At 39.5% G+C, this 24,761-nt stretch overlaps 1 protein-coding gene across 9 annotated transcripts in view; it reads left to right on the top strand.

The window, feature by feature from the left end:
• Positions 1 to 24,761, top strand: part of PRUNE2 (prune homolog 2 with BCH domain) — a 140,999-nt gene that overhangs the window by 93,056 nt on the left and 23,182 nt on the right. For 5 of the 9 annotated variants that reach the window (XM_078385089.1, XM_072992232.2, XM_078385091.1 and 2 more), the window contains exons 10-11: positions 18,522 to 18,589; positions 19,705 to 19,905. In XM_078385089.1, the coding sequence (XP_078241215.1) occupies positions 18,522 to 18,589; positions 19,705 to 19,905 (269 nt within the window). Of the gene's footprint in view, positions 1 to 2,980; positions 3,328 to 18,521; positions 18,590 to 19,704; positions 19,906 to 24,761 lie in introns of those variants that run through there. The other 4 variants (XM_072992233.2, XM_078385094.1, XM_078385092.1 and 1 more) reach the window with 1 other exon arrangement.

The following is a 24,761-nucleotide window of genomic DNA, read 5'->3' as shown; positions in this document are numbered from 1 at the left end:
TTACAGGGGAAAAAAATCCCGAACTTTTCATATACAGTAGTGGGCTTCCACAGTTGGTAATTTTTTGCCTAGAAAACATGTTTCCCAGGTGTTTTGGTGTCAAGTGGCAAAGCAGCATGCATTTACTTGATGTTCTGCTCCAGCAATCAGCATTTCTTTCTTAACTAACTCAGTGTATATCATGCTGTGTATAGGAAATATTGGGCATGGTCATCTTACTGTGATTGGGATTTTACTGAACTAATATATAGAATAAAGATCAAGAGCAGAATCTGTCTTTTGTTTGAAAACAACACTTACTGTATTTTTCGCTCCATAAGACGCATCTCTCCATAAGACGCACCTCATTTTTAGGGGAGGAAAACAGGAAAAAAAATATTCTGGCAATTTCGGCCCGCTAGGCCCATGGGAGCAGAGGTGGGGGGAGCCGTGGAAGGGTCCGAAAGTACCTTCCAGGACCCTTTGGAGGCTCCCTCCACCCCCTTTCCAAGCCTCAGAAGGGTCCTGGAAGGTTGTGATTTCGCCCCCGCTGGACCTGCGGGATGTGGGGGGAGCCTCCGAAGGATCCTGGAAGGCACTCTTGGACGCTTTGGAGGCTCCCCCTGCCCACCCATGAGGCCAGGGGGTGTGAAATCGCCAGCTTCCAGGACCCTTCTGAGGTTTTCCAAGCCTTAGAAGGGCCCAGGAAGGTCAGAATTTCACCCCCGCTGGCCATGCTGGGGTGGGTGGGGGTAGCCTCTGAAGCATCCTGGAAGGCACTCTTGGACCCTTCTGAGGTTCCCACCACCACCCTCCATCAGGCCCTGGGGAGCACTGTATTACAGTATTCGCTCCATAAGATGCAGACATTTCCCCTCACAGGGGGTGGGGAGAGCCTCCAAAAGGTCTTGGAAGGCACTCTCGAACCCTTCCAAGGCTCGCCCTGCTCCCCCATGATGCCAGCAGGGGCGAAATCGCCAGCTTTCCAAGCCTCAGAAGGGTCCTGGAAGGTCACGATTTCACCCCCGCTGGCCCCGCGGGGGTTGGAGGGAGCCTCCGAAGGGTCCTGGGAGGCACTCTTGAACCCTTTGGACCACGCGGGGCCAGCAGGGGTGAAATTGCCAGCTTCCAGTCCCTTCTGAGGCTCCCTCCAACACTCTTGGACCCTTTGGAGGCTCCCCCTGCCCCCCCGTGAGGCCAGCGGGGGCGAAATCGCCAGCTTCCAGGGACCTTCTGAGGTTTTCCAAGCCTCAGAAGAGTCCTGGAAGGTCACAATTTCACCCCTGCTGGCCACGCGGGGTGTGTGTGTGTGTGTAGCCTCTGAAGGGTCCTGGGGAGCGCTGTATTACAATATTTGCTCCATAAGATGCAAACATTTTCCCCCACTTTTTTTGTGGGGGAAGTGCATCTTATAGAGCAAAAAATATGGTACATGGCTGAAATACCATTTTTTATTCTGCAACTTAGCTAATTAACTATTTTGGCCATTCCTTTTTTTTCTTTGGCCATGTCCCCATGGGAGTGAAATCTCAAAAAAAAAATGCCCCTTGTCCCCAAGTAGTTGGCCAGACCTGCCTGGATGGTTATATTATCACTTGAGCATGAAACATTGTTATAACAGCTTAATTATCTGTACTGTAGAACACTTTAGCATGCAACACCACATTTTTTCTTGCCTGTCATTCTTTAGTAACCTTACCATTTGTAAATCTCAGCCTACTAGCTCAAGGTACATACTTCAGAGAATTATGTATGAATTATAGGCTTATTTTGATGCTTACTGTCCACAGCTACTCAATATACAGAGACTGTTGTCCACCTGTGCTAATGGACCCTTACATGATTGTGATACACTGGTAGAACCCCTTTTCCGTTAGTTATGTCATGTATGGTGACATCATCAACCATAGTGATTTTTTTTAAAATAAAAGATTTGCAATCCCTCTGAATCCCCAAAGGCTCTGAGAGTCCCATGGAATTCCCCTTGGTTTGGCCAGATTCCAATGATGTACTTTTAGTTGCAATTGAAGGAGTGCAGATAATTCCCAATGAAGGAACGGTCAGAACTGACTTATAGCAACCCTATTAAGATTTTCAAGGTCAATAATGTATTTAATGAGTTCCATAGCAGAACAGAAGTATCAATCCCAGATCCCCTGAGTCCTAGTACATTACTCTATAAACTACACCACACCGGATTACCTGAAGCCTGGTACATGGATGAAAGTTAACTTGTACTCCTGGGTAAAGAATGAAATGTAACATGGTATAGGAGTGATCACCTATTTATCCATGTTATCTTTTATGCTTTGGAACAGCTCTTCAAATATTCATAATTTTCAATCATCATCATCGTAAAACTGCAGAGCAAGAAGGGATCCTATGGATCACAAATCAAGACCCCCTCAAGGAGGCACAGTGGGGAATTGAACTCCCAACCTCTGCCTAAACCACTGAACTATCCAGCAGTTAGTTGTTAGTTTCAGTTCATATTTGTATGTATCACATATTTATACTGGCTCAAAAAAGCAGAAGAGCTTAGGATATAACTTTCATAAAATGAGTTCAATTCTCAAAGAAGAAAAAAAAAGTTTCTGAATACTGTATTTGGTACATTTGCTTATTTCTGCAAATAAGCAAATACTGTAACTTGGGCTAGTATTATATAGAATCTTGATAATTTCCCCCCATTTTTATCCAAACCCGTCTGAGAGAATTTGTGCAGATTTCAGGGGTTTCAACAGAATTAAGATTCTGCTACCTTCCATTCTGCAACTACAAAGACAGGGATTGAGTATACGTAGTTTGTTGCCAAGTCAGGAAATCACGATATGACTTTATAATATTTTAGTTGAAAAATAATAATGGAAAGCATGTCCAAATATTTATTTCATAAACAGCTTGAGTAAAAATGGTTTGGGGCTTTTCGTGTGCTGTGTCAACTCAAAGTTTACTTATTTTATCTTCCTTTCACTTTCCTCTATGTTTAAAAGGAAGGAACAGTTGGAGAAGGGGAAAAGGATGCACTTACAAGGGGTGTGTGTGAGTGTGTGTGTGTGTGTTTGCAGAGAGACAGGGAGAGGGAGAGAAGCCGGGAGAAACAGATAATCAAAATTGGCAGCTAAACTCCAGTGACTCTTAGAGCTGCTGTGGCTTCTGGCATATACAGCAGGGTATCCAAAGGCAGGTGCTTGTCCTTATTTAGAAGCACCACTGGTCATGTGATCAGAAAAATGGTGGAGATCTGTGTTGCTCATTGCTGCTACAGAAGGGAGATGCTGAAATGAAGTAACAAGGAATCTTGATTAGTTTTCACTTTGGGAAAATAGACTTCTAACCCTGTGGAAGGTAAGAACATTATTTTGTACTAAGAAACAGAGATGCTTCCCTATTCAGCAGCTCTATTGTTGCAATAACTGCAGTAGGGTGGGTGGATATATAAGGTGGGGTGGGGGGGGTAGAGAAAAATATTTGTCAGCAGGATGCAAAGCATCCACTGCCTTATTATAGGGAAATTAGGCAGCCGTGTCTGAATTCTGTCACATCTTTACATGAAGCACATCCATTTGACAGATTTGTCATGTCAGGAAGAGAGTGTGGGTTTTATAATTAGGGGACAAAACTTAACTCTGTGTTTAATTGCATAGCACTCTTAATTATTGTCATTTCTTCCTTTGCATAGCTTTCAGGATAGGCATGGAGAGGGAATAAAGGCACTTCCGTGATCTAACTAAGCAAAGAGCTTGTCTAAGAGCAAGAGAACTAAAACAATTCCACATCATGTCATTGTTACAGCCGAGTAGCAGATAATTGCAGTGCTTTTGATTCCTCACAAGTGAAGGATATGCCATTTCTTTCTTGAAAGATTTTCTGAGATCACAGTAGTGAAAAAAGATTTTCTTGCAACCATAGAAGAGAGAACTGGGTTTCAGATGCAAAAAGAACAGGAATACAAGGCTTCAAAAATCACAAGCACTTCTTTAAAAATATCGGACTGTGGCTGATTTACATGTTTGCAAAAGACTGAAAAATTCCTGTGAGAAACTATTTGGGGAAATGCTTTGTGTAGGTAAAAGAAATGATACTTTGAGAGCTCCACAGATACAAAGGTTTTCCTAAGAGGTAGAACAGAGTGGGGGAAAGTGGGAAGGGAGGGGCATCAACATTGTTCATATTGTAAAGTGTGATTAATCCATCAGTATGAATGCTGCAAAGCAGAGCTGTAAATCTTATGAACAAAATCCTGTTGCTTAATTTTGGGCCAGCAGAACCAGGATTGGGTGCTGGAAGCATTTAGTTTAAAATAATTAAAGGCTTCCTATCCCCCTCCATTTAGATTCCAAGGTTCTCTAGGCCTCTGTTTTGCTCCTGGGGAGCCTTGGGAAGCCTTGAGGCATAGAGGGAAGTCTTTAGCAATAAAAAGGAAAGCTCTGCTGGATTGATGCTGCCAGGATTGGGACTGCTGGCGATGATTTTTTTTATATTAAATTCTTCCTCCCCACTACATCCCAAGGCTCCCAAAGGCTTCCCCCAGGTGAAAGGGAGCCTCAGGGAGCCTTGGAACCTAAAAGGAAGCATATAGGAAGCTTTCAATTGCTTTAAATTAAATGCTTCTGGGTTATGCTGGGCAAACTTTCAATTAAATCCTTCTTGGTTATACTGGACAAAATTATGCCAAAGGGATTTTGCCCAGTGTTATAGCTTTGTCTTCGCCATTCTTTGTTTTTTTACAAACAATTCTGGTAATTTTTAGTTGATGAAAGCTGTTTGAGTCCTTCATAAGGTACTCTTCCCAACCATATTTCTGTCTGTGCAGCTTTCTTTTTTCCAGACTTTTATCACCTCATATTAAGACTCCTGCAGCCTCCACATTTTTAGTAAATCCCAACTTGACCCACTTATAGCCACTGAAAATGTTGTTGCTAAGATCATTTCATTGGCTATGCTTTTACTGCCTTCAATTTTAGCATCATCAACTTTCTAGTCACCTCATCATTCCATCCTCTCCTCATGTTAACATGAATGAACTTATTTCCTGTTTTAGTACTTGTTCTTATACATTTTGATCATATATACCGTATTTCACATGCTACTACATCTGTGTGTATAGGTACAGTCCATTTTTTACTCCTTTTTAACCAAGGCAGCAAGCGATCACAAGCTATGAAACCTCTAGCTGCTCAAGATTTGTTAAATGGTCCACAGAATGTTTTTGGTCCTGTTCAGTTGCCCTTGTCACCCTTCATATCATCCAAATGCCAGCACACTGAGGCCGTGCTGTGCGGGTCCCTTCAGCCCATGTGTGCATGTGTACACATGTACATGCCTTCCTTCAGCCCTCAAAAATGTGCAAAATAGATGATGTGGCCCTCATGCTTAAAACTCTGGAGACCCCTGCTCTAGAGTAGCCATTCTCAACTTTTTTTTTTGGTCATGGCCATAAACATATTATGAAAGAAATATAGTCTGAATCAGCATTGTGTAAGTCACATAGCAGACATTATAAGGTGATGTATAAATACTGTAATTATTTCTAGTCTATGCCCCCTTCAAACATGCCAACACCCCCAGGGAGCCATATGGCCCCCTTTGAGAATGGATACTCTTGAGGAGCTTCCCATGCTTGTAAAGCCAGTGAACTGGGTTGGCTAGTAGGTGGGGCTCAGGCCTGGGTTCTTGTTCTTTCCTTCTGGGCCTTTCTAGGAGTTGGGAAAAACACTCCTTTCACTGAGGACTGGCAATGGTAAACCACTCCTTCAACATCTCACATATCTCAAAAAGCCAGCTAGGGTTGCCATAAGCCAAAAGCAACCCGGCAGCACATAAGAACAAACAGCCACTTTGCAAAGTTAAATAGCAAAGTCAGTGCCAATCTTTTGTCAGAAAGTCCATTGCCAAATGGTGTTCTACTATATGAAGGAAGCTATTGCACAGATTCTTCATGAGCATGACTTTGATTCATCCTCTTTTCTGTCACAGGAAGAATATTAACTATGATACAGTAGTCGTAGCTTAGTAGGAGTGCATTTGCTTGGCATCTTTATGTCAGAGAAACTCCAGCATCTTTATGTCAAAAGAACTCCAGTTAAAGAAATTTAGGCTTCATGGTCAGGATTCAAGATGGACATGAACTGAAGTATTAGTAGGTATCCTTCAGTCTCAAAAGACTATGGTAATGTGCTCTGTATGGAGGACTTGGAACAGCGTCTAGTGTGGCTGAGGAGGCCGATTCAAGAGTGACAATCCCTTCCACACTGAAGACAAATACAATCTGTCCCCTGTCCAGCTCCCTGATTTTGCTGCTTTTGTGACTCCCTCTTTGCCTCAGCCTGCTGGACAAGGGTCTCTTCAAAATGGAGAGGCTGTGATGCAATGCCTGCCTCCAGGCTGAACGCTCAGAACTGAATTATGAACTGAAAAAAATTGCAAATCAGGCTGGTTCATGTTTCATTAACCGCATGATTCTTTATAGAGTTTACCAAACAAAATGCGATCAGGACATATAGAAGTTAATATGGTCTTTTACACAGTTATACATCTATTTATGGCTGTCATACAGCCTGCTAAATTTGTGGTTGGAGTTGTAATTTAATGGCCAGAATTCTGTTGGTTCATATAATGTTTTTGTAAATTGCTGTGGCTAATTAATCAGGTGTTGGGGTGCATCTTGGCTACACAGTTGGTCATGTGACCAGGCATGTGACTGAGATATACTGTGACAAGTTATGCAAACATAAAGATTCTGGCCAGTTTATCTGAGGGGTAGGTAAACCTGTCTTGTGCTGTTAATATGTTTTCGTTACTGATTCTCTCCTCTGACATGTTGGACAGCTCCATTGGGTTTGAACCATATATGCTTGTTATTTGTGAGCACTGTAATGGAGCATTGTTTTGATTACAAATAATCTTTTAGGTCTGTATTAATAAAAAGGAACTAGGTTTATAGCTGCTTAAATGTAATTGATTAGAAGTGTTCAGTTGATAAATTGCTTTGATTTTATATTAACTGTATTTTTAATACAAAGGCTTGTAAAAGTGAGATATAGAAAGTGCCATCTCAAAAGAGGTGTTCCCTGCTGTGTGAGACTGAAGATGCCATGGTGCTGCTTCTACAGTGCAGTACTACCAGTTGTGTGCATACTCCCTAAAAACAAAATAAATACACATTTTTATAGAGAAAAATTTCCCCCCTAAATCTAATGTGTGTTTAGTCGTTTAGTCGTGTCCGACTCTTCGTGACCCCATGGACCAGAGCACGCCAGGCCCTCCTATCTTCTACTGCCTCCCGGAGTTGTGTCAGGTTCATGTTGGTTGCTTCGCAGACACTGTCCAGCCATCTCATCCTTGGTCGTCCCCTTCTCCTCTTGCCATCACACCTTCCTAACATCAAGGTTTTTTCCAAGGACTCTTTTCTTCTCATGAGATGGCCAAAGTACTGGAGCCTCAGCTTCAGGATCTGTCCTTCCAGTGAGCACTCAGGGTTGATTTCCTTTAGAATTGATAGCCTAAATCTAATACTGCTGTATTTTCCCCTGAATGTAATACTGCTGTAGTTTCATAATTCCTTGATTATGTTTTCTGAGAAATAGGTCCCATTGAGTTCAAGAGAATTTATTTAGGAATACAACCTAAAACTCACCTGAACAACCATCTCAGATTTCTTTAACTGGATGGCAGTACATATAGATGATTATCTATAGCAGTGGTTCTTAACGTGGGCGATAATGCCCCCCAGGGGGCGATTTCATTTTTCAGGGGGGCGGTAGAATGAAAAGGGGCAGCGTGGGGGCACTGGAGCAGAAGGGGGGCGGTAGGGGGGCACTGGAGCAAGCCACACCTGTGAAGATGGCTGCAGCCTTTTTAGAGTGTGCATGAATATATATTTTCCTCCAATTTTAATTTAGTTTCAGACTTTTTGTCTTGAAATTTTTAGTTCCTGCATTTGTTTTTATGCCCTTTTTATATTTCTTTTTGAGTCTTAAAATTCACTTGCAACTAAATCATTAAATGTTACTTTTTGGGGGGGCCATTTCATTTTCTTGGAATTTAATTTTGTTTTCAGGAGTCATTGGATTTAAGTGTCTTAAATGAATGAATGAATGAATGAATGAATGAATGAATGAATGAATGAATGAATGAATGAATGAATGAATGAATGAATGAATGAATGAATGAATGAATCATCACTGCGGGGAGGGGGTGATGATAACTTCCTCAATCGGTCAAGGGGGTGTTTCTTTCAAAAAGGTTAAGAACCACTGATCTATAGAGCAAAAGCTAACCCACTGGAGGATAAACAAAGCAAGCTGATAGAATGCAGTTGATATGTACCTCCTGTAAGCAGCCCCTTATCTCCAAGAAGATTTATGGGGGTGCCGGAAATTGGGACGAGTACGAAAACCAGACAAACCTCTAACTGCTGAGCAGAGCCACTTGGAACTCAGCCGGGTTCTGTCTAAATTTTCTTCCTCAGAAGCCAATCTCCTTAGTAAGAAAGCAACACACACAGACACATCCTGAGTTATACTCAGAATGATTTGGCTCTGGAAGTTTGGTAGCAAACCCACGTGGCCAATTAGACATCAGCTAGTCTGTTCAAGAAACAATGCTTCTAGATAGAAATCAATCATTACTGTTTTATTGAAAAGAATTCAGTTGATAGTAAAATAGTTTAGTAGGTACATTTTCATTCAATACCAACGGAACACTCCACTCCCCCCACTCCAGCTGAAAAAATAAAGAAATGAAACTATGCTAACTAATATAAAGGATAACATAGTCCATCTCACGTGTCTTGGGTCTTCAAAGGCTGATGCTAGATGAAAACCAGTCCATGGTAGGAAAAATAGTCCATTTAGGGAAAAGCACGTGTCTGCCCCTTTCTCAGGCAAACTCCATCTTTTTTTTTCACTCTTCACTCTTCTTCTTCCCAGAATGCTTCCTGGGTCTTGTTGTCCCGCCTAACTTTCTCATGGAGCTTCAGTTGTTATCATTCTTTGTAGCAGAATTATTTTGACTACGAAAGTCTCTGCTCTCTACTCACCTTAGCAACGAGATAACTAGAGAGCGAAGCTTCTCTGAAACAGCATGTAAAACTTTCCTACTACAGAACAGACTTTAAATCAAAATGGATGCTATTGGGACAATCTTAGGACTACATATCCCATTCTAATACACATAAAAACACAAATCATCACACCTCCTTTCTTGTAAGAGGTCTGACCAGCTTAAACATTAGGAACACTCTCTTTTCTTGCACAAGTATTTTTTCCTGTGCAGGTATACCTCCATGTAGAAGACAGAGAGGGGGGGAGGGAGGGAGGGAGAGAGAGAGAGAAGATATAAAATTGCACAGTAATTGACTTTTCAGTCTGCATTCCAAGTACTACCCATGGATATGTCAGCACATTTCAGTTTCGGTATGATTAGGCCTATATGTGGTCTACAGACTACATGCAGTTCCCAATGACATATTTGTGGCCTCCCACAGTGAAAAGTCTACTTTTATTGTTACTGTTGTTGTTGTTTCTGTTGTTGCTGTTGATGTTAGCAGCAGCAGTCCTAAAAATGCATGGCTGAGGTGACATGCTTGCAAAATTACTGAGTTGGTTCTCATTTGCAAGTTGCAGTACTCTTAGTCCTTGATTGTTTTCTGCCATCTGATGACGTAGCGTAGAAGTATATTCCCATGAAAACAGTTTTGAGGTTTGACTCACACAGAGATTATTGAAGTTGATAAGCCTACATCTGCATGGCAAATAAAGGTGCTTTGTACCTGTGTTTGGCTGATGACACTGGTGTTTTCATAGGAGGACTCAGGTAATCTTTGAGATTACCGTACTTCCAGTCCACAATTCCAAAAGAAAATATTAATACTGGAATTGCCCAAGTTTTGGTAGGAGTAATTTTTCCTTTTGCATTTTGTCCTAAATATGTCCTTCCCTCTATCAAAGTATTTGTTCTTAAATAACAACTCAAGGTCCTTGTGGTTTATATTTAGCTTTTTATGGATGCTTAGATAGGTTTTCTGCTCCTCTAAGCATTGAAAAAACTAAGATCATGGCCACTGGTCCCATCACCTCCTGGGAAACAGAAGGGGAAGATACGGAGGCAGTGACAGATTTTACTTTCTTGGGCTCCATGATCACTGCAGATGGAGACAGCAGCCACGAAATTAAAAGACGCCTGCTTCTTGGGAGGAAAGCGATGACAAACCTTGACAGCATCTTGAAAAGCAGAGACGTCACCTTGCCAACAAAAGTCCGCATAGTCAAAGCTATGGTTTTCCCTGTAGTGATGCATGGAAGTGAGAGCTGGACCATAAAGAAGGCTGACCGCCGAAGAATTGATGCTTTTGAATTGTGGTGCTGGAGGAGGCTCTTGAGAGTCCCCTGGACTGCAAAGAGAACAAACCTGGAAGGACCGATCCTGAAGCTGAGGCTCCAGTGCTTTGGCCATCTCATGAGGAGAGAAGACACCTTGGAAAAGACCTTGATGTTAGGAAAGTTTGAGGGCAAGAGGAGAAGGGGACGACAGAGGATGAGATGGTTGGACACTGTCATCGAAGCAACCAAAATGAATTTGACCCAACTCCGGGAGGCAGTGGAAGATAGGAGGGCCTGGCATGCTTTGGTCCATGGGGTCACGAAGAGTTGGACACGACTAAATGACTAAACGAATGACAAACGAAGCATTGAATAAATTATTCATTAGTGAGCTTATAGTTCCTGCTCTTTGAGAATTTACGTCTTTAAATGTGAATAGCAGCACATTCCTCAACATCAAAAATCATTTTAATATCTGTATTGTAAGACACAATGATGTTTAAGAGACTATTCAATGAACTATTCATCCATGTATACTAAACTGCAAATATCAAGGCTATTTTTCTGACAATTAGGCTTGCAGCCTTTAGTTCTATCACTCAGATAGCTAGATGGGGAATTTAAAGCCAGATGATGGTGATGGTAGTGATAATGATGACTGCCAGAATAACCTGTTTCTACTTGTTTTCAGCTTGGAAGTCTTGGTGGGATTGGTAATCGGAGGGTTACTGGCCACTTGCAGACCAGTGACCGCTCTACTCCAAAAACAAAGCAAAACATAAGGTCTATCTGGGAATTTTATGTTTGGCCCCTCCCACTCTTTTTAAAGTGTGTGTGTGTGTGTGTGTGTGTGTGTGTGTGTGTGTGTGTGAGAGAGAGAGAGAGAGAGAGAGAGAGAGACACACACATACAGAGGACGGTTTCCAAGATTTGGCAGTGTGAAGTATGATCTAGGGCAGTAGTCTCCAACCTTGGGCCTCCAGATATTCTTGGACAAGAACAGGAGCACTGTGATTGCCTAACCCTGAGCAGGAAGAAAATAAGTGAGCAATTGTAAGTCAACGTTGTTATAATATTAGGTAGCCATCAGCCTTTACAATCAAATATGTGCTTATTTATATCTATACCCCATCAGCCTAGCCTGATGACTGTCAGCTGTGCATTGCTGTGGAAGACTTTTACTGGTCTCACCCCCCCCCCCGCTCCCCAGATGGGGATTCATCTTGACTGGGAGCAAAAACATACAACATACATTTTGACAAAATATGAAATTGTAATGAAGTACTCTTTGCTGTTTACTGGATCTTAGCAATCAGTAAAGAATTAACATACTCCACATGTCTACTCAGAAGTTAAGATCTCTTGGGCTTAAATTCAGTTGCTAGTGCCAACTAGAATAGACCTATTAAATCAGTGGGGCTTGTGAAAGTGTTAATTTATCAATGAGCAATTGTGTGAATGACTCTATTTTAGTTGGGATTAGCTATTGTATTTGAGAAGCAGTGTGATGTAATGGATAATGTTGTCCAAGGACTCAAGAGATCTGGGTTCAAATCCCTTGTTTAGGCATGAAAGCTCAAGGGGAAGGGGTGGCACTGGTAACTTCCTTTCTGACCTTGGGCAAGGATCTGATGAGTGCAAGTTAGAGGTAATCATAATCATCACTTACACTTTGTTGACAGCTGTGGCATGAAATGATCAGGCTGTATTTACACTGCATTTTAAAAAATTATATTATGACTCATATGTCATCTAAACAGCTTATAATGTCTCAATGCAGAAGTACAGATATGATTAATCATAATTAATACCAACATATAGAAAATGGGGCATTTCATACACCAGTTATTTTAATTATGATTTGCTAATTAAATTGCTATTTAACCAAGGCAAGTTCATGAAATACTGTAGGACATATCTACTAAAATTTAATTCTTTGGGGACAGTAAAATTAATCAACTTTTTTGATCCACTTGCCTCATGCTTGTGATTACACATAATATATTAAAGAGATTTAAGTAAAACTACTGGCTTCTTTCTTAACTACAGATGAGCTAGCATGAGTTTCTTGTGTTCTTTTTAAGTATCATGCATCCATCAGTTGAGGTACTTCCTCACAACCTATGTGCCTACAAAAAATGTTTGCCAGTTTCACATGTTCAGGATCACGCCCCACAGCACCAATATCTTGAACTAGGAATTACATGGGAGAGAAAGATAGTTGTCCTTTCTTTCCTTCTCTCTCAGTCTTGCCTATGGAGCAGCACTGGGTGAACAATAATTCAGTCTACTCATAGACTTGAGCATGGAGGGCTCCTTATCCCAAAATTGGGAGGGAGCTTATGCCAGTCCTGAGTCATCTATGAATATACTGAACCCAGATTTTATTTTAGAATGATGAATAAAATCTTTAAGGTATGGTGCTCATGCACTCTTACCACTTACTGAATAAAATGTGGATAACCAATTAATATTCATTTATCTGAAACATGTGAATCTTCTCTTTTCAGACAGTAGATACCTGAGGTATTAGTGTTGGTTGGATAGCTCTATGGTTTGGGTATCTAGCTGAAGAGCCAGAGGGTGGGAGTTCAATTCTCCACTCTGCTTCCAGTGAGTACAGCCAGCCTGTGTGGCCTTGGGCAAGCTGCACAATCCCAAGTTGCCCCTAGAAGAAGGGAAGGGTAAACCACTTCTGAGCATTCTCTACCTGGAAAACCCTGAAAAGGGTCACCATAAGACAGAATTGAATTAGCAGGACATGACTTTTATTGATTATCTGAGAGAAACATAGTAACAAATGCTTTGCATTTTCTATTGCCCACTGAATTAATGAAGTTGTACTGACAAACTATAAAGTTGGCTGTTTTTCAGTTTAGGTTACTGACAAGAAGCAGCTGTCTACACTTTTAGACAGGAGTCTTTGCTAGCTATATACAGGCATGCCGGGATTTTTTTTGCCTAGAAAACATGTTCCCCAGGTGTTTTGGTGTCAAGTTGCAAAGCAGCATGCATTTACTTGATGTTCTGCTCCAGCAGTCAGCATTTCTTTCTTAACTAACTCAGTGTCTACCATGCTGTGTATAGGAAATATTAGGCATAGTCGTCTTACTGTGATTAGGATTTTACTGAACTAATATATAGAATAAAGATCCAGAACAGAATCCGTCTTTTGTTTGAAAACTACACGTACATTGCTGAAATACCTTTTTTTCATTTGCATCTAATTGAAGAATGGCCAGAAAGAACTGGATTCAAACTGTAACAGCTTAACTATCTGTGGCTGCTGCTTCAAGCATCCATCTTCAGCAATAAGAAAAACAGCCCTCCTTGCACCAATAGAGACTTCATTATTTTTCTTTTTCATATTCATTAACTAATCATTTCATTTTTGTGTTTCATTCACACAGGCAAACATGCAGGCACCTATGCTGGGCAGTTCAGTTATAGATTCAGCAGTGTGTCAGCATTTATTTCATGTATATCAAGATTTTTTAGGAAAGGGGCCATGCATCCCAGCTTCACCTTGCAGGGACTGTTTGGTTGTGAATTTGCTCTAATAAGGCTGTTTTTCAAACATTATCCATTGGAGGCTGAAGGCAGCATTTTTTTTGATTAGTGGGAGAATACATTTGACTTGACATTGGTGCAGTAGGATTGGGGTAGCCGTGACATCAAAAGTGCTTGCAAATGGATAGAAAAACTGCTGCCTGGGACAACTTTTTAAAATACCTATGCTCTCGGGTTAAACTTCTTATAGCGCTATGCCAGAGAGGTATATGGGTAGTAGCTAATTATTCTTTTTATGAGTAGAGCAGGGGTTTCCAGCCTGTTTATAACAGCAAAGTAACCTGCGAACCCCTGCTATGACTGCATAAAAACTCATTTTTAATAGGGTAAAGTTATCCCATCTCAGAAAGTAGAGGTTTCTTTCTCCCCCAAGGAGCCTGTTTGTCATACTTAGGCATATACACTAAGTTTAATATCCTTCTTCAAAAGGTCAAGGAAAAAAAATTATTTAACAAAGGCTACAATACATATGAACTGTGATGAAAACACCCAGATTGGGAATCACTATGTAAGACTTTAAGTCCAGAGAAATAATGTAGATTCTTAACTCTTTTTGTTGATTCTTTTGGGTGCTGTGGTCTTAATTCTATTTATATTCCCAAGATTAGACTATTATAAAACTATTTTCTAAAGGAAACTAGAAGTTTTATTTCCCTTTGAGAGTAAGTGACAGGTATTCCTTACACTTATGTCCTTTCAGGTTGGAACCAACTTATAGGGCGTTCAAGATAAGTGAGATATTTTAGGGATTTTACCAGTTCCACAGTGAGCTCCCATGATTGAGTGGGGATTCAAAGCCAGGCCTCCTGAGCCCTAGCCCAATCTACTACACCATAATGGGTTTCCCACCCACTCTTCAGAAAGCACATTAAACATCAGTCCAGGCATAGTCTGATTCTTGTTGTTCCTCTCCTGCTGGAGGTTGGATGTCTTGGCTGCCTTAGATTCTTTTAAGGAGAAAGACTGAGTAAAAATATTTTAGCCAATTAACTAACTAACTAACTAACTAACTAACTAACTAACTAACTAACTAACTAACTAACTAACTAACTAACTAACTAGGCACTTTTTACTTTAAATGCAAACACTTAAATCAATTACATTGTGTTGCATCCATACTAGCCTGCCAGGTTCTTCAGCCAGTAAGTTCTGTCTTTCTCCCTTTTATTTTTATCTTGAATGATCAGCTGTAACAAGTTCTGCTTTTCATCCCTTATTACATGGTCAAAGTATCCTAGCTTTCATAGTAGTAATAATTTATTTTTATTTTGTGTGTTTTGATTTTTGCTCTTTATTCATATACTTTAATACTTCTTCACTGGTCAGTCCAAGACATTCATAGTGTCCTGGAATAAATCCACATTTCTGATCCTTCTGTCTTTATTACCGTTTCCTGTATTAAAGTCTATTATTAATAATTTCTTGAATCAAAACTTCTGTTTACCGACAGCTCTGCCAGCTTGGTTTGTGGTGCTTTGTCAACTATTTTCTGGTACTCATAGAAAGCATCCATGTACACATTCATGTCACAGTATCTTTCCCCAAATGCATGCAGACCGCATGCTGCTTCAAAAGAATGCATATAATAAATGTGAATCCTTATTAGTCCTTTATGGCAGAGTATACTTCTCAGAATAACTCATCTCATTGCTCACTGTTTAAACCATGTTGGGGAATGTGTGGCCTTCCAAGTGCAGTTTAATTGCATCTCCTACCACCTCCCATTTTAGCTAGGGCCTATGGGAGTTGTAGTCCAGAAACAAATTCCCCACCGATGTTCCAAATTATTGAAAGAGAAATCATTTTCCATTTTAAAATTCCCAGCACTGTAAATGTTGGTAACAGGAGAAGGAAAGCTTGCATAACTGAATGTTTTTCTAGTGATTATGAATTATTGTTATTTTTAGACAATTCATTTGGTTTTGATTTGGGGGCACTAATTACTTCTGTTGTAAAAAATTAAAGCAACCAACCAAACAAAAAACCAACAAAATCTCACATAAATCTTGCGCAACCTGTGAAGTCTTCAAGAAGAGCTTTCCTATTTGTCACCCAGAAGCCTGTAACAAGCAGCTGCTCATACGTGGGTTTCAAAGTTATGTAGAAACATAATTCGGGTCCAACCCAGTTTAAGGCTATATAAGACAAAAACAGTATCAGATTTTGTCTAAAATGGTATCAGAAACTCAAGGAAAACTATATTAGCAGACATACTACAACAGTAGCGAAAATAACGGAACAACAGTGTTCACCTTTTAAAAAGGTGCTCCTACAATAAATGTTCAGTAAATCCTGTGAAATGTTAATGCATGGGTTTAGCAATGCACTCAAGGTCAAACAGTCAAAAAATTTACTGTGGTCAACAGTAACAATGTGACCTCTGTTAAACATTGCCTTTGGCATTACTCTTTCACGGTAGTTAAAATAAGCGTATGTAGTTTGTCTACCCTGGTAAAGCAGTGAACAGTGAGTGCACTGTAGGATTCTTGGAGGTAAAGAAAGCTACTATAAACTCACGCTTAGAAAATATTGGCCCATTTGAATGTGCCCATGCTCCTTCATTCCATCAACAAATCACAAATATATTTGCTTTTACTCTAAACTGAATGTGAATTTCTTTCTGTTAATTCTGTCCTTGTTGGCCATAATAATTCTAGCAGTAAATTTTAACCATCTTTTTTATGTGACAAGTCCCAGTTTCTTGTATTTCTTCTTTAGGAAGATACAAGCTGTCCACATTTCCCTCCGTATTTAGATATTTTAACATTATTCTGTGCTTGTATCATCATCTTCATTGATCCTAGAGCCACCTAGAGTGGTCGCAATGACTAGGTAGGCGGGGTATAAATGGAATAAATAAATAAAATAAATAAATCCATTATTGATGGGAAAAATAAAAGCTAGGAGGAAGATTTGAATAACAAGACAGCCTTCTTGAAACAATGTCTTAAATCCAGTTCCTAATCGTGACTAGAGTACACTTATTGAATTAATGGGATTTCCAGAAATGTTGCTTTGAAATTCAGCAATCAATTCAGCATGTCTCCTCTAGTTGGGAGTAGCAACTGAATTTGAGCCAGTGGGAAATGTGAAGTTTTAATTAAGCTGGAAATATCTATAAGATGAAGGGGAGTTACTAATTATATTTGAAAATAATATAATTTTTGTTACCTTCTGAGTTTGTGAACATTATTTAGCAGTCAAAAGTCTGGAAACGAAATCACCCATGATTCTGCATAAGTCGGGTGTTTTTTTTCCCCAAAGAGCTTTGCCTGTTCCATCTCTTAAAATCATTATAACAATAGTCTCTTGAATATGTCACACACTGATGCAGAACCTCAGATGGATGTTAAGTAACCAGGGAAGGCTAGCTAACAAAGAGTATCAAATACTTCTATACTCTTCTATTTGTTTCTGTTTTCTTTTAAAAGTAACCATTATGTTTCTAAATGGTAAAGCTAATGGTAAGGCTAATGTGAAATTGGAATTCAGGTTCCTATGAGACCTACATAAAGTTGTTGGGTTTTTTTAAAACCCCTTTTATTTATTCTTTAATTTTTATCAAGCTGTCAGTGTATGTTGATGGAGAGCTATTTTTCTTCTATTGGTGTAAGTATATATTTAAGAAGATATTTCTTTTCGGGGTTTTGTTGGTGGTTCATTATTAGAAATATTGCAGACTTTAAAGTTTATGGTAAAATTCTCTTTTTGTATGCAGTAGAATTTCAGGGATCCACAGAGCAAAATAGCTTCAAGTTTCCCAAAGTCCACCCCTTTTTCATTAACTGACAAAGTTTCAATAACTCACTCTGAGACATTTGTTGGTGAAATAATAAAAACATTTTTTATTTACAGTTGCTTGAAATTACAGACTTGTGTATTCTGCTTTCTTTACTGCACACATACTTAGCAACCAACTGAACTAATCAGCACCAAACAAAAATTTACCAACAACAGACCAAAGAGATGGGAGAACCAATCAGCAGAGAGGTGGGCTGTTTCTGAAATCAAAGGATGGAAGGAACAGTTATTTAGTGCTGGATAGACAAACAATCAACCCAGGTCAGAAAAGTGTCCCCCAGTCACACAAGCCACAGATAGCACGTGAGGTTGCAAACAAAACTCCAAGAAGCACATCTGAGAGTTAGATACCCTCCTTTAAACTGAATTGCCTATTCACTGAAAGTTTGTTTGCGTGCCTACATATGCAACAGGAAGAAGTATTTCTTTCCTCACCCTATTTTTCTATCTGTTCTGTGCAGCTGAATTAGAGATACAGTATGTAGTTCCTATTTGTTTTCCTGCTCACTAGGATGAAATACACCATGGAGTTCATTGCAGTATTCTTCAGTTTCTCTTTATAGTGTCAAGAATTATGCAGTTTGATTTGAACAGTTGAGATGAACTAGAACTCAGACCCAAATGCTGATTCTGGAAGACAGCTGAAGCCTCTCTGAGCTTGATCATTTGCCCCTTCACCCAGCACTCCTACTTCCCTAATGCATCCTAATTCTCTTTAAAACTTAAGGAGTTCTACATCTTTCTAGCATTTCATTATCCTTTTCCAATAAAAGCAGAATAGATTGGTCTTTATTTAGTGCACTCTGATTGCACCATAAAAAATATGTGTTTGTCTGTGTCCTTCAGATTGACACCAGAGGATGTGGGAATGGATGACACTATGCTAAACTCCAGTTCTGCAGAGATGAGACCTGGTAAGACAACCTTTTAATTATCTGTTGGATGTTCATTCTACTCCTAAGCCTTTAATTATTCATTGTGAGGCATGTTTCTGCTACCTTATTCTGGTGTAAGAATAAAAAGAGGTGTTAGCTTTGCTTTATTTAGTTAATTCCATGCCTTTCTTGACAAATAATCTCCACTTGCACTGCACAGTTCACTTGCTTCTGCATTTTGGTGTCATCAGCCTGCAAGTAAACTGAGTTCATGTGATAATTAGTTACTCTCCAGTTAGTACTTCAGTGCTAAATTTGGCTACAAAGTATAGAGGAAACAGCTGTGTTGGTGCTTGAATAATGCCCCAAATCCTAATTCCATTTCAAGGTGATACTTTATTTGTTTTTTTAAAAGGCATAGAATTTGTGTGAGAGTTGATAGTTTTAATGATATCTTTATTGGGCATTGTATTATTAAAAGGCAGAGGAAGGTGAATGAGAAGATGACTTCCCAGTTCTGAGGAAGGCAGTTTTCCAGGAAAGCTCAGATACCATTGCCATCAAAAAACCATCTGTGTTTAGCTTTCTCCTTAACATGACAATTGACTCACAATATCTGTACTGACTTACTCACTTGTGGAAAGAAGAACTGATGCTTTATCAAGATCACACACAAACAAACAAAAAAAATCAAACAAAGGACCTAGATGGTAGTCTCATTACTAAATTTTACACCATCTGAAGGTTCCAAACATTATCTATATGTGAATTACAAATGTAGCATATTTACCACTCTTTATCATGGTTTCCATTTAGTTAACTCTTCTCATTGGCAGTAGAATAGATTGGAAGATTGCCAGAAGCAGATGGAAAGGAACAAGCACTTTTGAGTCTTGTCATGCAAATAGATGTTCATTTGCATAACACTGGATAACATACTATATTGTTTGTTTATTTGCTTTTTTCTAAGATTATGGAAATTGAATCCTTGGGTAGATTTGGATCTCTTCCCCCCACTCCCTGGGTTTAGATCAAAATATTAAATTAGACTAAGTGTTGTACTTTAATATAGTTGGCTGATACATACATATTTAAATGTTATTTAGCATGAAGAGTTTTGTCTAAGAGACTCTTTTATTTTTACACTTATTTAGAACCTCCCAATTCTCTAGATCTTGATGCTTCCCATCCCAGGAGGATAAAACTCACTGCTCCAAATATCAATCTGTCTTTGGATCAGAGTGAAGGATCTGTGCTTTCTGATGATAACCTGGAGAGTCCAGATGACATTGATATCAACGTAGATGAACTTGACACACCAGATGAAGCAGATTCTTTTGAATATGCTGGACATGGTAATGAACTAAACTGGTAATATGAAAGAGCACGTGCAGTGATGACAATGTGCATATTCAGTATTATTTTTAGATAGGCTTGGAAAGGCAATTCTCACCCAAGGGGCCCAGCTGTCAACTCAGCTCTGTACTCAACATTGTGAAAATGAAAAGAGATACACAGTATAATGTGGAATCAATGTTTTTAGTTCAGCTGGCACAGCACATTTTGCTGGTGTAACAGGTACCACCTTTCTCCATTTTCTGGCATGTATAATGATCCAATGCAAAAGATCCATCACAAAAGTTTCAATGGGCACACTGTTGCATCAGTTTGCCTCAACTAAGCACCTGTTTTGTTTCCTCCTCTAAACTATTTTTTTATTTTTTTTTACTATGCTTGCCAAAGTTAGTGCTGTAACAAATAAGTGCCATGTCACTGGGGGGGGGGGAGAGGATAAAGGTGGCCCTAGTGGAAAAGAACCATCTCAGCAAATATGTTTCCTTTCCTCGTGGCTGCAGCTTTCTGCATCTGCTCCTGTAGACCCCGGCAACAGATAATTTATTGTGTTTGTATAGACAGCTACAACAATTTCACCTGCAGCAGAGACCCATTTGAAAAAAACTTTGAACCAAACTGGGTTTTCCCCTCCGTGAAGTCGCATCATTAGTTAAGCCTGCAGAAAGCAAACAGTGTAACTTGCAGTAGCTTCTTACTGCCAATTAAGGAGTCCCTGCTTGGATTTTCATGTGCACATCAAGCCTATGGCTGGGTTTGGAAAACTGAAGCAGAAATTAGTTAATTGCTAGTGGGAAGCTGCTGCATCGTAAATAGTTTGCTTTCTGCAGGTGTAACTACATAGCAAGATTTTGGCCATTGTTCTACAAAAGAAAATACAAATTTCATGATGACTCTGATCAAAGGTCCATCTGTCTCAGCATTGGGTCTGTTGACAGAGATCAAATAGATACCTTAGTGGAGTTCAGAAGCCTGGTATATAGCATAGCAGCTGTGATAACAATTGATGGAAAGCAATCTAGATGCTTAATTAATATGTAGTCTTACTGTATTATATACTGATTTTAAATGTTCCTGAATTGTTTTTACTGAACTTGCTCTTTTTAGAAAATCTTAGACTTGCAATAAATATAATATATTAAACAGAATGTCTCTAATGTTAAATTTTAATAATACCACATGCACATAAGAAATGAAACGTGTACTTATATAAACCACTTGCTAAGATGGAATAATCTTTTCTTATGTAGAAACAGGTTTTGCTAAGAGCCAATTTTCATCTGCAACCAAATAATGTAATGTAGGTTTCTGGACAGATGCTGAATGGTTTCACTGCAGAATATAAGTGTAGATGTTGTATATTTAAGCAGTTATAATAGATGAGAAAATGTTACGTTAGGTGTATCCCTGACATGGAAGCTTCTTATTTATTTATTAGATTTATATACCACCCATCTAGAATGTATCTACTCTGGGCAGTTTACATATAACATAAAAATAAAATCCAGATTGATCACAGAGTCCAAGATGGGAAAGGAAGAAAAGAAGAAAAAGAAGAAAGAGAGAGAAAAAAGAAAAGGGGAGATAGGTTAGGTAATGGCTGTAGGGAAGGCCTGCCTCTATAGCCATGTCTTCAAGTTAATCTTGGAGGGCCTCAGCGAGTTCCCTACAGGTAAGTTATTCCAGAGGCAAGGGGCCACTGCTGAAAAGGTCAGATTTCTAGTTTTTTTCCCCACCAGGCCTCTCTTGGCGTTGGGCCCCTCAGCCACCCGGTCTGACTGGTGCTGGTGATATGGGTGGAAGAAGGTGCTCTGCTTTTGCTCTGGCATGCTAGTTTCTGTGTGCTGGACAGACTTATCTATAGGGGGATGGGCAATTATAGGGAGATATGGTTAAATATAATTCCCTCATCTGTAACATGAAATGGCACCACCTAGCAAGATATATACCACCTTATTCTGCTGATTGTATGGGCTGGCTCTGAAAAGCATTTAAGATCAAATGATTCCAGACTATGGAATGCCCTCCTGACTGAAATTCGTCTGGCGCCGACTCTGATGACATTTCGGTGCCAGGTCAAAACCTTCCTGTTCCAGAAGGCTTTTAATTGAAATAATATCAGCTGTGGGCCCGATGGCAATTTTTAGAGTATATATTTTTAATTGCATTTCAATTATTTTGCCTTTTTTTGTATTTTAAATGTTGTAAGCTGCCCAGAGACCTTCTGGGCAGCATTTAAGTTAAACAAACAAACAAACAAACAAACAAACAAACAAACAAACAAACAAACAAACAAACACACACACACACACACACACACACACACACACACACACACACACACACACACACACACACACACACACACACACACACACACACACATACATACATACATACATACATACATACATACAGGAGGTAAAGATGATTGGGAACACACCAGATACCTGTAGGCTACATCCTGGCAGCATTGCTTGAGTTTGAAATCTCCTGAAGATATTCTATGATATGTAGACCCAACTAATCTATTTGGAGTTCCCTATTTTTTTGGGGGGGGGGAGTAACACATAAATACAACTAAATAGCTAGATATCTAGGTTAAATAAGGATAGTCCTGTTTTGAGCCATATGTTCTTCTGGACAGCGTACTGCCCTGCAGGTACTGTCAACCTAGATATAATGACATCCAGCCTATTCAACCACAACTTAAACAATATTTTATTTTAGTCTTAGAGTTGCTGTTCCATCCAAATTTGTTATTTCCAACAAGTTATACACTGCTAGTTCAAGGCATAAATATTATATATCCAGACCTCTCATGTAGGATTAGTTTTCTCATCAAAAGACCGAAAAACCTGAACCAAATCAAACACGTAGGCCAGAGGGACACAATTCTGTCTACTGTAATCATTTTTGCCTAAAGGCACACAAACAATGAACATTTTAAATTCACTTCCACATGTCTTTAGGTAGTCTTATGTTTATGAGAAACATTCATATCCAGACCACAAAAAAGGATGCTTTTCAAAACAGGTGATGTTTCACTTGAAAATCCAGAGAAAACAGTCAGCATGGTTCAAATTCAGTTGGCTACTGAAGTTAGGTGTACAATGCCTGAACAGTTAATAAAGTTGCCTAGTAAAGTTAAATGGACCCTTGCTGAATGAGTGGCAGCTCTTTGTCTTGTAAAATTAGGAGAGAATGCCAGTCAGCAGCAGCACCAAAGGTGGAATTGAAAACCTGATTTGAGGGTGCAACCCCCATTTTGAAACTCAGTTTCAACAAAGGAACTCAGCACACATACGGTAACTAGCCATGATTTTGGAAGCTTTTATGTATTTTCTGCATCATCCATAGATCAAGGTTGCTCTGCCTGTTGTACAGGGTTGAAAGCGCATTTCTGTTTTTGAAACTTTTGTGGTCTGATAAAGGTATTGCCTTCCTTTACCTTCAGATTGTCTACAAGAATTACACAAATTTTTCCCCACCCACACACCCATATCTTTTGGATATTTCATCTCTCTTACTTGCTATTGCAGTTGAACTACATGGGCAAAGCAATGTCTGTCAAAGAGAGAAGCTACTCAACCACTTTGAGGATGAACTGGAAAACAGTATTTTCTGCAAATGACAACCAGAATCTAGTGGTATACTTCGACTGGATTCTGTTACTCTTGCCAGGATTGATGACACCTTCTCTGTCTTAGAGCCCACTGTAAAGGCCTTCTCAGGATGGATGAGAAGTCCTCCTGACCAGGTTTTTGGCACCACAGGGCTCTAGCAGGAAGGGGAGTGGAAGAAAGTCCAATTTTACCTATACTGGATTGTGGCGTTCACCCTTATTATGCTGAATAGGTTATGCATTATTCATGTTTTATGCTGATGTGGTGGAGAGGCGGAGCTGAGAGAGAGATTAAAAGGTGGAGCCTGAGAGGAGAGGGGAGAGTAGAATTCAGTGAGAGTTAGAGAGAGAGGGAGATAGTTGAGAATCTGAGGAGTGATTAGTCTGAGGAGTGAATAGTAACCTGTAAGATAATCTAGAAGATTGTTATTGATGCTTGATGAACCTGAAGATACTTATGAATTATTATAGAAACATCTGTAGTCAATAAACCTGTTTTATTCAAAAGACAGTGATGAATGGACCTTTGTCTTTCCTAAGTAAAGCATGTTGATTTAGTGATCAACTGGTGGTAGCGTCTGAAAAGGTGTTTTTGTTGTTGTTGTTTTTTGGTTTGCCTTCGTGATCTCTCTGTTTTGGGGAGACAAACAGGAGCCACAAGGACCTCAATTGTCCTCAATGACAAAAACATTAGAAATGAAAGAAGGAAAATTAAGACAGTGCAGGAGACTCATCATGCAAACATGGTGATACATTGCTTTTTAGCTTCCAGTTTTCTAGTCAATACCTCTAAAAAAGGAGTCTCCCTAAAATCTTGTTTTAGCCTAAGCAACTACAGCCTCCTACAAACATTTCATTCTTTCTCATTTACCAGAGTCTCTATGTGAATATATTGTAAGTACCAGTTGAAGTAAACTAAGAAATAAGGGGTGGTCTTAGTAGAGACTTAGTAGAGACTGTAGTTCAAAGTGCTCTGTAGGTTTTTTACCAAATCATTTTATCCACTGCATAAAAGAGGAAGTTTGTTTTTCAAAAATTAAGGCCACACTAAATTTTTCCTCACACCAAACTCTGCCAACAAACCAAACCCCCAAATATTTTAACTCTTTTGTATCAAATTCCCATTCACAAATATTTTGTACTATAACAAAGCTTTCTTTCTTTTTTTTAAAAAAAGGTATTGTTTAACTGAAACTGGTTACAGGAATCATGTAGCTACCACTAACACCACCC

Source organism: Pogona vitticeps, chromosome 2, assembly GCF_051106095.1.
Source record: "Pogona vitticeps strain Pit_001003342236 chromosome 2, PviZW2.1, whole genome shotgun sequence".
In the NCBI taxonomy this organism is placed as follows: Eukaryota; Metazoa; Chordata; class Lepidosauria; order Squamata; family Agamidae; genus Pogona; species Pogona vitticeps.
This window is presented reverse-complemented; position numbering and strand designations above follow the sequence as displayed.